The sequence below is a fragment of the Convolutriloba macropyga genome, chromosome 3 (genome assembly GCF_964194025.1).
Source record: "Convolutriloba macropyga chromosome 3, txConMacr16.3, whole genome shotgun sequence".
Classification (NCBI taxonomy): Eukaryota; Metazoa; Xenacoelomorpha; order Acoela; family Convolutidae; genus Convolutriloba; species Convolutriloba macropyga.
In genome coordinates, this window is record NC_134470.1 from 57,176,086 (window position 1) to 57,190,736 (window position 14,651).

Consider the following 14,651-nt stretch of genomic DNA (forward strand, 5'->3'; position numbering starts at 1 on the left):
ACATACTATATACTTATACTCTAACAGAACCACCAGGTTACTTGATAAATATTATACCGAATATTATCTTATATCAAAATGTAACAATAGATAGAATAGAATATATTGAATTTCAAATTGAAGATGAACATGGAAAACCTATGGGCATTAATGGTGATGTGTTGAGTTTTACTTTGCATTTGACGCAGTCAGCTGGCCAAAGCCCCATCAGTGAAGCTGCTTCGCAGATCTAGTTTAACTAGATGACTAAAGGCCCATTTGATTTAGTTATAGCCTTATACTTATACATGGAATTATACTTACACTTGTACTCATAATTAAACTTAGACTTAGACTTAGAATTATACTTAGATTTACACTTAGACTTATGCTTAGACTTAGACTTAGACTTATACTCAAAATTATACTTATAATTAACTATAAAACTCTCCAATCCCAATTAATTCTTAGCTTACCACAATCATATCTATCTTTAGATTTAGCAATGACAATATAATTATAAGGCCTGGACCATACCTTTTCACATATATTAGTAAAATTATTATAACTAAGTCGTGACCCAGTAAGGTGATCATAATATATAGCAGTGAGTGATGGCTTTGCCTGTTTGTTCAAAGAAAATAAATAGATTACAGTTCTCTCTAACATTCTGTCTATCTGCTGAGAATATGTTTTGTTTAAGATATATCATATCACAATTTTCATGTCTAGCTCTACAGAAGTATGCATTAACAACTAGTTCCTTAGCTCTAAGATCATCAAATATCATGAGTTTCTTTGTATCTTTTGGTCCCAACCCAATTAATTTTTAGTTTACCACAATCATATCTATTTTTAGATGTATCAATGACAATATAATTATAAGGCCTGGACCATACCTTTTCACATATATTAGTAAAATCATTATAACTAAGTTGAGATCCCCTAAGGTGATCATAATATATAGCAGTGATGGCTTTGCCTGTTTGTTCAAAGAAAATAAATAGATTACATTTCTCTCTGACATTCTGTCTATCTGCTGAGAATATGTTTTGTTTAAGATATATCATATCACAATTTTCATGACTAGCTCTACAGAAGTATGCATTAATAACTGGTTCCTTAGCTATAACGTCATCAAATATCATGAGATTCTTAATATATTTTGGTATTTCACCAGGCTGAGGTAATTCTTTTACATCCCTAATAAATATGATATCTTTATATTCTAAATCATTATAATAATCACCAGTAGGACCAATGATATATAATCTATCAATATGTATGCAGGGTATAAATAAATTTTTAATAAGACTGTCTTACCACATTCACTAGGGCCCGCTATTATGCATCTAAGGTTTTCTGGGAATGGGGCATAGACTGTTATATTACTATCAGTTATCCATGATTGTAGGCTTCTATTAACTTTGATCAATGAATTCCCTTTACTATTTACTGGTGGAAAGGATTTCCCCTTTGGTTTGACACATTGTGAACAAGGCTTATCTCTTTTTTTGGTTGGAGAACTCCTTTGGCGTGCCACGGACGGAGTCCGTTCACTAAATATACTAATTTATTCGTCATCATCATCATTATCTTTAACATTATCACTAACATTATCATTAACATTATCATTAACATTATCATTAACATTATCATTAACATTATCATTAACATTATCATTAACCTTATCATTAAAATTATCATTAACATTACCATTAACAGTATCATTAACATTATCATTAACATTATCATTAACATTATCATAATCATTAAAGCAAACATTAACTTCAACTTTACATTTAAAGCGAAAACACTTATCATACATCTTCGGACATTTATATTGATTAACTAGAAAATCCGAAGCACCCCCTATTGTAAATCTTCTATCAATAAGATGGATCATATATAAACAATAAACCGCACAATAAGATTCATCATATTCTTGTATTTTTTTATTAGAACCCAGATCAACATATTCTTCTAAGAATATTGGTGGGGTCTCAACAACAAAACTGTCAAATTATTAAACTTTTCCACCTCCCCTTCTTATAACTAAAACCCAGTGAGTGCCATCAGTTGGATGTAAATTAACAATAATATTGAAGTTGTTGTCATTAATGTTATCCGGTTTCTCATCTCTCATTATTATTTATATTGGGGTTAGACTTATATCTTTACCTATATCTTTTATTCTGATTTTTCTCATTGGTTCATTATCAATACCAAATTCTATTTTGAATTCTTCAAAACTTTGGATAATCATTTTTTATATGATAAAAAATGGAGACGGGTTTCGCAATTATAATATTTATTTTCGTAATTATGTTTTGTTGGATAGTATATAATTCAATACCAAGTAAATATAAAAAAACTAGAAGAAAACTTTGATGGGTTTATGATTAAAAGATTAGCTATTGTTGAATTTGAAAAGTTTCCATTATATAATATTGTTCATGGTGGTACTGGTACGGGGAAGACTTATTTCGTTAGACAATATTTAAAGTTATACATAAATGACAATTCATCGGTGAAGCCTGATCAAGATCAGGAACAAGAGCGGGATCAGAGGTCCATGGCAGAGCATCAGGGAACCTGCTTCGCTGATGGTCAAAGACCTATAATAATAGCATGTAAAAGTGAAAAGGATTGGATTAATCCCGCGACGGGTTTTCCTTATGTTGGATTTGAAATGGGTGATATGAATATGATTACAATTAAAAGTATAGACAAATTCCAAAATAATATAATTGTTCTTGATGATATGGGTAGTGAGTTTAGTCACAATATGATATGGGTAGTGAGTTTAGTCACAATATGAAACATTATTTTACAGAAGGAAGACATAGTAATATTCAAATGATTGTAATGTGCCATAAACCAGCTCAGATAGATAAAATGTCCAGAATGAATTGTGATACTCTTTATATAACAACATATAATGGACCAGATCTATTTCAAAATTTTAATACAACATTTAAGTGTGATCATAAATTCCATGATATAATTAGTGAATTAAATAGTTCCTATTATAATTGTACAAATGGAATGGCCGATGGACTTCGTTATGGTATGATTAAGTATAATGTTAAAGAGCATACTTTTATTATTGTTGATAAAAATAGGACTAAGATATATGACTCGAGAATTGGTTTTATTGACTTCAAAGCTCTTAGATTAAAAAATGAACTAGATAGAAAAGAGATAGATAAACTTATAGCATAGATGAAACCACTAATGATTAATGCTACAGATAGAAATACTATTAATAAAGATAACTATATATTCTAATCTATTAAACTTCTTGCTCCAAGAGATATTAAAATCCAGAATGATGTTCTAAATAAAGAAACGGTTAAAGCTAGTGGTATGAGTACATTATCGACTGTGAGTGGGGTTATAGCTTCTTTCCTTATGATATATAATTTTGTCAAAACCAATCCAACAGTATGAACTGCCGCACACGTGGCAGAACATGCGAGTCATATGATAAATAGAACGGGTCCATTATTGAACTTGTGATTTGGGGGAAGAAGGGTCACCACCTCCATATCAAGAGTGTGAACAAGATAGTAAATCAATCCAACTAGATGAATATGAATACATAGTTGAAGAGACTGAAGCTCTAAACAAAAAGGGTAGAGATCATTTAAATTTTCTATATAAAAATAATCAAAAATTTAGAGATGAAATTATAAAATTTATTAGTGATGAAACTGAATTGAGTAATGAAAAGATTGTAGATAAAAGATATAGACATAATACTCTTAATAAGTTAGGTAAGGAATCATTAGCTATGTTTGCCTTCTCTAATGATCATGCTAGAAGTTTAATCGGAATTATGGCTAGTTATAATTGATTACAAATTTAAATTTTTAATTCCTTTTAAGTAATGCATATGAAATGTTAGATTGTAATTATGGATATGGCACCCCGCCCAATTTGCTTTTTCATTATAAAATAGAACATAAAGATAAAGTTAGTAAGTGTACATGTGGAAATCAAACAATGAGAGGTAATTGTGTGGAAGAAATTTCTTCTAAGATAAAAGGTACTGCTTCGAAGTGTTCTAGCTCTAGCTCTAGCTCTAACTTTAGCTCTATCTTTAGCTCTAATTCTAATTCCGATTCTAATTCTACTTCTGATTCTAATTCTAATTCTAATTCTAATTCTAATTCTAGTATGCAAAGCAATTGTGGGCCAATGGCGAGAGTCCTCATATAGAGTGTGATATAACAAAAAAAAAATTGTAATAGATGTAGAGTTATAAAACAAATAACATGTTTTGATAAAAAGAAAGCAATATGTAAAGAATGCAATCCAACTAAGGTTAAGTGTGAGTATTGCACTTATACTTTTATCTTTAGCGGGTTAAGGAGCCATATAAAAAATTCTCATAAGTATATAAATCTGGCATTAATGAAAGAATCAGAGTATTATAAATATTATCTAATTTATTGTAAATTAAAAGCCAAAGGTATAGATATAGATAAATTATTAGAAGAGTAGATTGTTGATTTTTTTTTATAATTATTAATAATATCTGTAGCCTTATCTCTAGCCTTACTTCAAGTCTTATCTCTAGCCTCATTTCAAGTCTTATCTCTAGCTTTTTCTCAAGCCTTATCTCTAGCCTTATCTTTAACCTTATCTCAAGCCTTATCTCAACCCTTTTCTCAAGACTTATCTCTAGCCTTATCACTAGCCTTTTCTATAGTCTTATTTTAAATTGTAAGCCAAAAGTATAATTATAATAAAACTCTCGAAAAATTTAAGTGATAGGCGCATATCCGCATGCTTGCGCTTTATTCTGAGTAGGGAGACTATTCGCAGCATACTCTGAGTGGGGAGAGTATGCGGGTTTGGCTTATTTTTGGCTAATTTTTTATTTTCATGGTATGCGTAAACATGAGGGTTTGGCTTATATTTGGCCGATTTTCATTATAGAGTAGTGGATAAAACAAGGCTTCCAGTTAGCAGACGGCTTGGTCCATTTCCCGAGTTTTTACGAGGGAAAATGCACCAAGTTGGCTGGTGGCTGGAAGCCTTGTTTTATCCACTACTGTTAGATAAATATATATCAGATAAATTTTTGAGTTTCAATTTGTTCATGCTTCCTGATCTGATTACCGCAATCTGTAAAAAACTGGGTTATAATATATCTGGATTGTTAGATGAAAGGCCATGTCAAAACTTTGTTTTGTGTTCAGCATTGTGTGTACTGACCCCCTCCATTTACTGAAGTACAGGTGTTTGTTTTCCACTAAGTTAAAAACGAATATTTTAAGAACCAAATCTAGTTTTCACGGTTTCCAATAAACGGACAAAGACAAGGAGTATATGACCATTTTGTCTCAAGGGTCAACCCCTGGGTTTCAGGAGAAAAGAGCAGCTGATGTTTGCGGACAGGGTTGGGATCAGAATAATAAGTGCTCAAGGCACATTATATACCGATCCTCCTTGTCTATGTTTTTATATGGAATCCGTTTAAATGGAATTCAAATATAATTTGGTGCTGTGATTTCAATGATCTGTTTTAGCCGACAACATCAACTCAAGATGGTTTCCTCATTAGTACAACAAATGTGACCACGGTTAAAAATACAATCTTTCCCTTTTCTTACCAGATATATGGATCAGTTCTGACCAAACCCTCAAATTGTGACTTGCTATAGTGCACGCTCCTATGTAAGAGATTGAACGTGCGCGTGGAGGGGGGGTCATGGAAATTAATGACGTTTTGGAGTTTCTTAACCACTGTTTCCAAAAGGCAGGAGATCCAGAACAATTTTCAGTTATTTCCATAAAACTTTACGCGCATTTTTACATTTCATTGACATTTTTGCATTAAATAGGAGCCTAACGTGCGAACACACATGAGTACCCTTGGCTGCCAATGACAGTATTTTTTTTTAGTAGAACAGTAGTATTTGTACTTATCGTTCTTATTTAATTGAACTCCGGTGTTTTCCAAATTATATTTGATAATTAGCACGCCCTAGTTTAATCCTTGCCTTACTAGAAGGCTTTAGAAGTCTAGCAGGCGGCAATTATGATTTTAATTACACGTTCAGCTTAGTTCCAGCTAAGGTCTTTTCATATAATTTATAAGTTCATAAGTTTAACGCATTCACCAGAAAATTAGGTATGAAACTGAAGGAAAGTTTTTTTTTAATTATTCAACATTAGTCGAAAAAACGCATTTCAAATCGAGCCAAACAGTTGGTTGTTCTTTTAGCTTTCTTGCTTGAACTTTTGCTCGTTTAAAGCGAAAAAAAGCCATTTCTCATTGATCTTTTAAAGCAGATTTCCTGATTTAAACATTCAAACCTTTTCTTTTCCGTCTAAATTAAAAAGTTAAAGATTGTAACAGCTATTATTTATATACATTTAGAAATCGTATGAAGGCCTAGACATTATATTCTTACAGAATTGCGCCATTCCAAAAAAATTAATCTCAATTTACACAGTAAATCATACTTTTTCGGACTTTATTACTACTTTATTTCCAGATTATTTTGTCAGGATGGATGCCAAGTTATTACAATTAGTGGAGACTATCCAGGATGAGAGTACGAAGCAGGTCGTGAGTACCATTATTAGCGAATTAAAAAAAATCCCAGAGCGAGGTTAGTGTGCAATTCAAAAACATTAAGGATTTTTGCTCAGAGTTAGAAATGCGTGTTCGGGAACAAGAAAGATACACGAGTAAGGAATCCATCATTATTGATAATCCACCGTTTGACCCAAACGTTGATGATGATGCATTTCTGGAACTGATTGTTTTTTTCATTAAAAAATTTCTGCGTTACGAACTGGAACCGGGTAAAATCAAAGCGTGTCACATACTACCTGGTCGAGCCGAAGAAAAAGGTCTGATGGCTTCTGTGATCGTCAAGTTTTTGTACTTTCGTGATAAAAACCAGATATATGCGAATCGAAGGTATCTCAAAGGACAAAAAAACGAAATAAATCAAAAGAATATTTACGTACGAGAAAGATTACCTGCAATGGATGCTTATATCAAGAAACTCGCAGAAGGCAAGGGACTCATAACAAGCACTAATAACTGCACTGTGTCCGTATTGTGTGAGCAAGGAGATAGGAGAAAAAAATTTGTAAAAGTAAATGATGTTACCGAATTGGAAAATGTAAAAAATCCAATTGTGCGAGAGCAGAATCGTAGACCAGACCAAATAAATGGTTTCCGTAAACCAAAGCGACCACTTCGATTGACTGATGATGAACGTGCTGATCGGCTATTTGCATCATTCTCTCCCGAACAAAAGAAAGCTATCTTCGAAATTGGAAAAGCCAATTAAAGTGCTGGAAAAAGTTTGAACTGAGAATAACTCATTAAAAATTTTTGTTAACGTCTGAAGTGTTGAAGACACAACTCATGTGTGCAAAATTATCTGTGTTTTGTTATACAAGTTTCATCCAAACTTACTTCTCAAAGTTGAAACAAGGATAAAAAAAATTAAAAGTTAATTTTTAACTAAACTTTCTTAGTTTTTTATTTAGCTTATTTTTATCTGTTTAATCTTTCCGTGCTTTTGGTTTTCCTTTTTTCAAAATTTAGTGCATGAGGTTCTGCGATTTCCGCGGCTTCAGGCATTATTGTAATCAATTATTTTATTTATATGTTTTTCTTTTTACTTCTTCATAAACAAAAACTTGCATCAGGCACTGCGATTTCCGCGACCTGTTGCAAGCTGAGTGAACTTTAAAAATTTGTTGTGTCACTAATAGAACTTGGGCTCAGAATACAACTTAGTCTGAAGTACTGCGATTTCCGCGGCTTCAGTCTCTTTTAATGTCTCTTTTAATTCCTCTTATAATCCTCTAAACTAGTTTACTCTTTTTTTCTCAATAAATGCTTGAGTTTTTCTGGTCTGCACTGCGATTCCGCGTTAGCAGGAAAGACTGAATCGAAAAAAGACAGAAAAAACAGAAAAACAATGGTTTATGGCTGCAATTTTGTCAGAATACTTCTTGGACATATATGACTTTTAGAATATTACTTCAAAATTTAAGATCAATTCATAGAAATTTTAATGAGCTAGATCAATTTATAAACCAAGAGAAAACAAAACCTGATGTGATTGCATTAACAAAAACCTGGTGCAACCAGTATACTTTCCAAAATGCCTACCAGTTGAATGGATATGGCCAGTTGTTGAGGAGTGATAGAGAAAAAAGAGGTGGAGGTGTAGGATTTTTCATTCGGAAAGGCATCAAATTTCAAATTAAAGCAATAACAAACAATGAACACGTACAATTGTTGACAGTTGCGTTGTTAGGATATCAAAATGAAAAAGTGATAACTGTTGGTTATAAAACTCCGAATTATGGTATAGATGAGTACATAAACGTTTGTCAAGAGCACCTTAATAAATTCACTTTCAAACCGGAGAGTTTGCAAGTTTTTTGTGGCGATTTCAACTTAAATGTAATTGAACAAACGAACAAAATTGCTAAGGTTTTTAATTTTTTCTCTTGTACAGGACTGCAAATAAAGAATAGATCAGAACCGACAAGAGTCACTTCTTGTACGGCAACATGCATAGATGTTTTTTTCGCGAATTTTGAAGCCTCAGTAAATGTGAAGGATACAATGATCTCTGACCACAGAGGAGTAGAATTGAGCTGCAAGGAAACATGCGTTGATCCTGAAAAATCAAAGGAAAAATTTCTTTTTAGGCCCCTAAAAAACTTCAAAATAAGGAACTCAGGTTAGATTTAAATTACAGTATTGCAAAAAAACTGGGAACGAGAAGTGAACTATATCTATCTTCTGATTTAGATTTCAGTTTTACGGATTTATTGAGGGTGATAAACGAGGAGATGGATCGTCATGTACCCTTGCAACAGTTCAAAAAGTACACTAACAAAAAATTCAAACAGGTTCAAAAGCCTTGGTTGAAAAACCAGATCAAAAATCTCAGTCTTAAAAAGCTTGAAGCCTACCAAAGATTGAAGAACGAACAGTCTGCTGAAAATAGAGAAAAATATAATAAGCTGCGTAATCATTTAAAAAACCTAACGAAAAAAGCAAAAATAGAATTTTACGAACAAAAAATTGAAGGAAAGGCTAATATAAATAAAAGTTTGTTTTCAATAATAGACGATATTAAGGGAACGAAAATAAAAAAAAAATATTAACAATCTGAATGCTGATGAAATCAATAAATATTTTGTTGAAATAGGAAAGAAACTATCTGAAAGTTGTAGTCTGCCGTCAGATCTAAGCCGGGTCAGAAAGTTAGAAAATTCCATGTTCTTAACTAACGTCACAGCCAAAGAAGTTTTCGACATCATCAAGCAAATGCCCAAAAAAGCTTCCTCTGATTTGCATAACATCTCAAATCAACTGATTAAGTTCATCAATCCAAGCGTGTGTGAAACATTTGCAAAATTATTTAATCGTTGCTTTGATGAGGGCCATTTCCCAAGAACTCTGAAAATTGCCAATGTTATACCTCTGTACAAAAGTGGTAACAAAAACGAGTTCGGTAACTACAGACCAATATCACTGCTCCCAGTTATTTCAAAAATTGTTGAGAAATGTCTACAGAAAAGGCTCATTTCCTTTTTGTCCAAATACTCAGTAATAAACAAGGCTCAGTTTGGATATCAGGCAAAGAAAAACACAATTGATGCTGTGTCGGAGGTTGTTGAAACAATAAGGATTTCTTTGTGTTCGAAAGAAAGTTACTATGGAGATTTTATTGATTTATCGAAGGCTTTTGATACTGTGAGTCATGAAATTTTGCTCCAAAAATGTTTTGCGTATGGTTTGAGGGGGAAAATTTATGACATTCTTAATTCATATTTGACCAACAGACAACAATGTGTTTCAGTTAGCAAGCAGCAATCATCCTTTGAAAGCATTTTTTGCGGTGTACCGCAGGGTTCTGTTTTAGGGCCACTTCTGTTCATGATTTACGTTAACGATCTGCCTGCTTTTTGTACAAACTGTAATGTAACTATGTTTGCTGATGATACAAATATTTACGGAAAGGTGGATGATGGAATTAATGATACAATAGAAAATGTGTCAGTTTGGATGGAGATAAATGCAAGGCTATAAGTTTTGGTGCTACTAATGAGACACCTGAAATAAAAATTCATGATTACAGCATCGAATTTGTCGACCACATTAAGTACTTGGGTGTATACATAGATAGTAAACTGAGCTTCAAATCACACATTGAGAAAATAATTAGTCGGATGAATTCATTAACAGCGGCAATCTATCAGTATAAAATTTTTTTCAAAAGACACATACTAGTCGGATTATACAAAGTTTACGTTCAACCAGTATTACAGTACGGGGTTTTGTTGTATGGAGTGGCCAATAAAAGCGATCTTCAAAAATTAGAGTGGCGGCAAAGCAGAATTTTTCGTTTGTTATTTTCAGCTAAGAGATTCCAAAGCATTGACGAACTGCGATGTAAACACAAGTTGTTTTCTGTTAAAGAGTTACACATATATGAACTGATAAAATTACTGTCAAGAATTCTCCGCCATGAACATCCAAGCAAATTATTAAATAACTCATTTCCTGAATTAATTGAAGAAAATATGCAAATAAATGAAAGAACTCATCTAGTCAAAACAAAATATTTGCAAACAAAGCAAAGAAACAAGTCACTCATAAATAGATTAAGACGCTTATATAATGTTTTAACTAAAATGGATGAAAGTATTATTCAAAAATTATGCTCATTTAGTGCACAGGATTTAGCAAACTTTTTACATTGTTTTAGAGACTCATTTATTATAGATAATAGATTTTTTGTTAACCTTTTTTGGTAAGGAATAAAGCGAGCTGCATTTTTTTTGTAAAATGGGCATTCTTGTTAAACATTTTCTTAGGGGTTTCTAAGTTTGATTGGAAAGTGGTATTACCAGGGTAAAATATGATTTTAGAGGGTTTGAATTAACAAATAAGTAGACTTTGAGAAGAATTAAAAGGCATCACTTGACAGGTCTAGCGACCTTTTGATGTCCTTTCGGGTTATGTTTTGTTATTTGTAAATTTATAAATGCAAGCAATGGAATAAACTCGAGAACTAATTTATTATATTTATCTCTTATTTTAGATAAGTTTAGCATTTCCAAGCATAAATCTGATGTTTTAGTGTTTCTAAGCGTCAACTCATTCACTGTCAATATTGCACATTTTTGTGTTTTTAGCGCTATAACACCTAGAAACGGGGATTGATGTCCAATAATTTAAGAGAAAAACTGAACTAGTTGTGAAACAGGCAATCCAACAACAAAGAAAACCATCCGAATTTTGTCAACAAACATTAATTTTGAAGTGAAATTACTTGTCTCAACTAGACAACATTGGCAGTTTGTTTGGTTGCTTAGAACTGCTTTACATAGCGCGCTGATAATCCTATTTTGATGAGCAACAAGTTTGGTTTGTCTTTTCTCTTTAGTTTTGATTGAAGAAATTTGAAACTTAACATTTTTATTTACATGAATTCCTTTTTTAGTTATAAGTTTCTAAATGTTGAAACTTTGAAGGACCGTAATCGTTGTCTACTTAATAAGCATTAGACAGCTGTTTGGGCATTTGAACTTTTCTGAGTTCAGCTAAAGTCCACTTTGGACCAGCTGAAATGGAGAAGAAATTTAATATCACCTCGTGGTAAAGCACTGTAGTCTTTTCCACTAGTCCAGGGCTAGACTAGGGCGTGCTCATGGGGTCTATTTAAGTATTAAAATTTAAATAGAATGTAAGCAATAGTTGTGCACCACCCCCTGTACTTAGACTGGGAAGGGCCTGCATATGTTTTAGACACCCGGCTTTCAGATGCAGGCTCTGATTCAGGATTACGATTACTACCTGGACTATTTCTGGGAAAAAGGTACGTGATCCCACATTTTTCAAATGTATAGATTCGCGTGCATTCATCAGATATGTGGCATTACTGATTGACTGTCACTTAAAGTTGATAACATCAACATTCTTGATATAGATGTGTAATTCATAGGCACTGAAGTGTGTTTATAAAATAAACAAAATTTATAAAAATGTGATCATTAATAAAATTGGTGAGAAAAACACCATGCTGGGAATTATAATTACTGGATGTCCACTTAGCTAGTTTTTTTTACAGTCAGCCGTGTGTGCACTAGTTTGTGCACACCTCATTTTCAAGGCAATTGGAGGGGGGGGGGGCACGTAAAAGTTGCAGGAATATAATGAAACCCTCCCCTCCCAACCTGTCTCCCTGTACAGATTTCCCCCTCCTATATTCATGCGTCTCCGATCAGCGGGGGAGACTGGAGTTTGTGCAGATCATTTCGTAAGCTTCACAAATTCGTGTCTGACCGGTCAGTTATGCAAAAATATCTCTCGGAATGGAAGCCAACTTACCTTGTAATGGTTCCCGGGTCAACTTTCTTTGATTTCGTACTAGGTCGTATATAATTCTTAGTAATCATACTAAGTCATATATGATTTATATGAATTCTTGGTAGTCATACAAGGACCATATATGATTTCCTAGAAATCATACAAGGATCATACAAAAAAATTCAAAGACTAAAAACTGTATAATTTTGATTTTCCATTGAAGTTGAAAAAAATTTCTTGGATTTCATACAAGGTCATATATGACACATAATACATTGTCGGGTGCCACAAATTCTCGTATAATGTAGTCAGAGGACTTGTTAAATTATTATATCGCATTTGCATTCCACATTTGATTCTTTGTGTGCGCTAAAAGAATAACTTTGTGGTTTAAACGTATTCAGAAAACGAATATGACGTGATATGCATTTTTTCTTGATTAATTATTTTTATAAATGAGCATTTATATGTATAAACTAGCTTCAGAGTATGTCAAAAAATTTGTCATTCGTTTGGACTTACTCTTTTATTTTGTGCCCAACTCTTTTATTTTGTGCCCTTATAGTCAATGTGCATCACAGCATCCAAGAAAATGAAATAAAAGAGGAACTCTTGAGCAATAATGGAATGAATGTAGTAAAAGTGTCAAGGATTATAAGCCGAGCAAGTGGCAAACCTACAAAGCTTATCAGAGTAATAACCGATTCAACAAATCATGTTTTAGCAGCACAAAAGCACGGTGTAAAGATTGGTTGGCTAATCTACATATGTGAACCAAGCAAAGAGCCGCCACATGTTAAACAATGCTTCAAGTGTCAGAAATATGGGCACTCCGCCATTGAGTGTAAAAACGAGCAGCGTTGCCTGCGATGCTCAGGCCAGCACACAGTAAAACAATGCGCCGAACCAAAGGAAAATGCCAAATGTGCAAATTGTGGTGGATCGCACGCATCTGTGTACAAAGGATGCTCCTCCTATCAAAACGCAGTTGTTGAAGCGACAAAGAGAAAACAAGATATCAAGTACTCAGCAGTTGCAAAAAGACAAACCGAAATGCTAAAAATAAACTCAACTGTCTCAGCAATAAACATAAATGTTCTGGTTGCTGAAGTACTCAGCAAAATCCGTTCAACCTTCAATGCAATGTCTTACAGTTATATCATCAATGTTGTCATTACTAGTGCAAGCAGAATATTCGGTGATAAAATAGAAGGTCAAAAAGTTCTTGATAGCATCAAAAATGCTAGCAGAAATTTAACTAATGTTCCAACGCAACAAATTTCAACAAATAGCCATCAATTCAGCCAACATGGATAAAATAAAAATATTGCAATGGAACTGCCGAGGCTTATCCAACAAAATATTAGAACTTCTCGTGTTTTTGAAGGAAAAAGACATTGATATTGTGTGCCTGAATGAAGTCAAGAGCTGGCAAAAAGAAAATCTGACCGATGATTAATTCGTAGTTACGGAAATGAGAGCAACTAAGTCACATGGCTCAATCATTTTAGCAAAGAAGGGAACGACAATGATAGAAGTTAAACCAGAAAAAAATTGATAGAAACAAGCGAGAAAAAACTTTCGAAATAATAAAAGCATGCTTTGAAGTACCTGTTATAGGTCATCTCTGGGTTATAGCACTTTAAAACTCACCAGGTCATGATTTGAATCTATCAGAAATTTTTGAAACTGAAATGACGAACGTTTTTATCTGTGGAGATTTCAACGCTCCACATCAAGAGCTGAATTGCACATATAACACTGATAATGGTGAGAAAGTAATCGAAACTATTGAAACTGGAAAATTCAAGCTTTTAAATAACGGTTACCACACATATCAGTCATATCAAGGAGAGTGTCGAAATATGCTTGATCTACATTTCGCCGATCAATCAGTCTTCAAATTTTTTGACACTTTTTATGTTTCCAATGACATTACTACCCTGAATATAATGACTCAGAGCAAATTCGAATTGAAGGCAAAAATCAACTTCAAAAAATTCAACCAGATTGTCAGACAAGAATACGAAAACTCTGTGCTATACCCACCAGTCTATCCAAAAGCAGAAGAACTAAATCAACTAAATGAATTAATTGTACAGATCATTCAATTTTCGCTACAGAAGTCGTATATCCAACAAAAAAGATTTCCCTTTGGACATGAAATTACTAAACTAATCCGTGAAAAGAAGAAAAAAAGAATATAGCTGAAAAGAACAAACGGAGAACCGTACAAATTCCAGAAAAGGAAATAAATTTCCTCCAACGAGAAAAAAAGAGGTCCATGAAACGATTG

General features: G+C 33.1%; 1 protein-coding gene across 1 annotated transcript in view; it reads left to right on the forward strand.

The window, feature by feature from the left end:
• The window catches only part of LOC142337161 (uncharacterized), a 55,953-nt gene that overhangs the window by 25,433 nt on the left and 15,869 nt on the right, over nt 1-14,651 (forward strand). The window contains exons 3-4 of the mRNA XM_075386269.1: nt 5,520-5,573; nt 11,795-11,864. Of these exons, the coding sequence (XP_075242384.1) occupies nt 5,520-5,573; nt 11,795-11,864 (124 nt within the window). The remainder of the gene's footprint in view (nt 1-5,519; nt 5,574-11,794; nt 11,865-14,651) is intronic.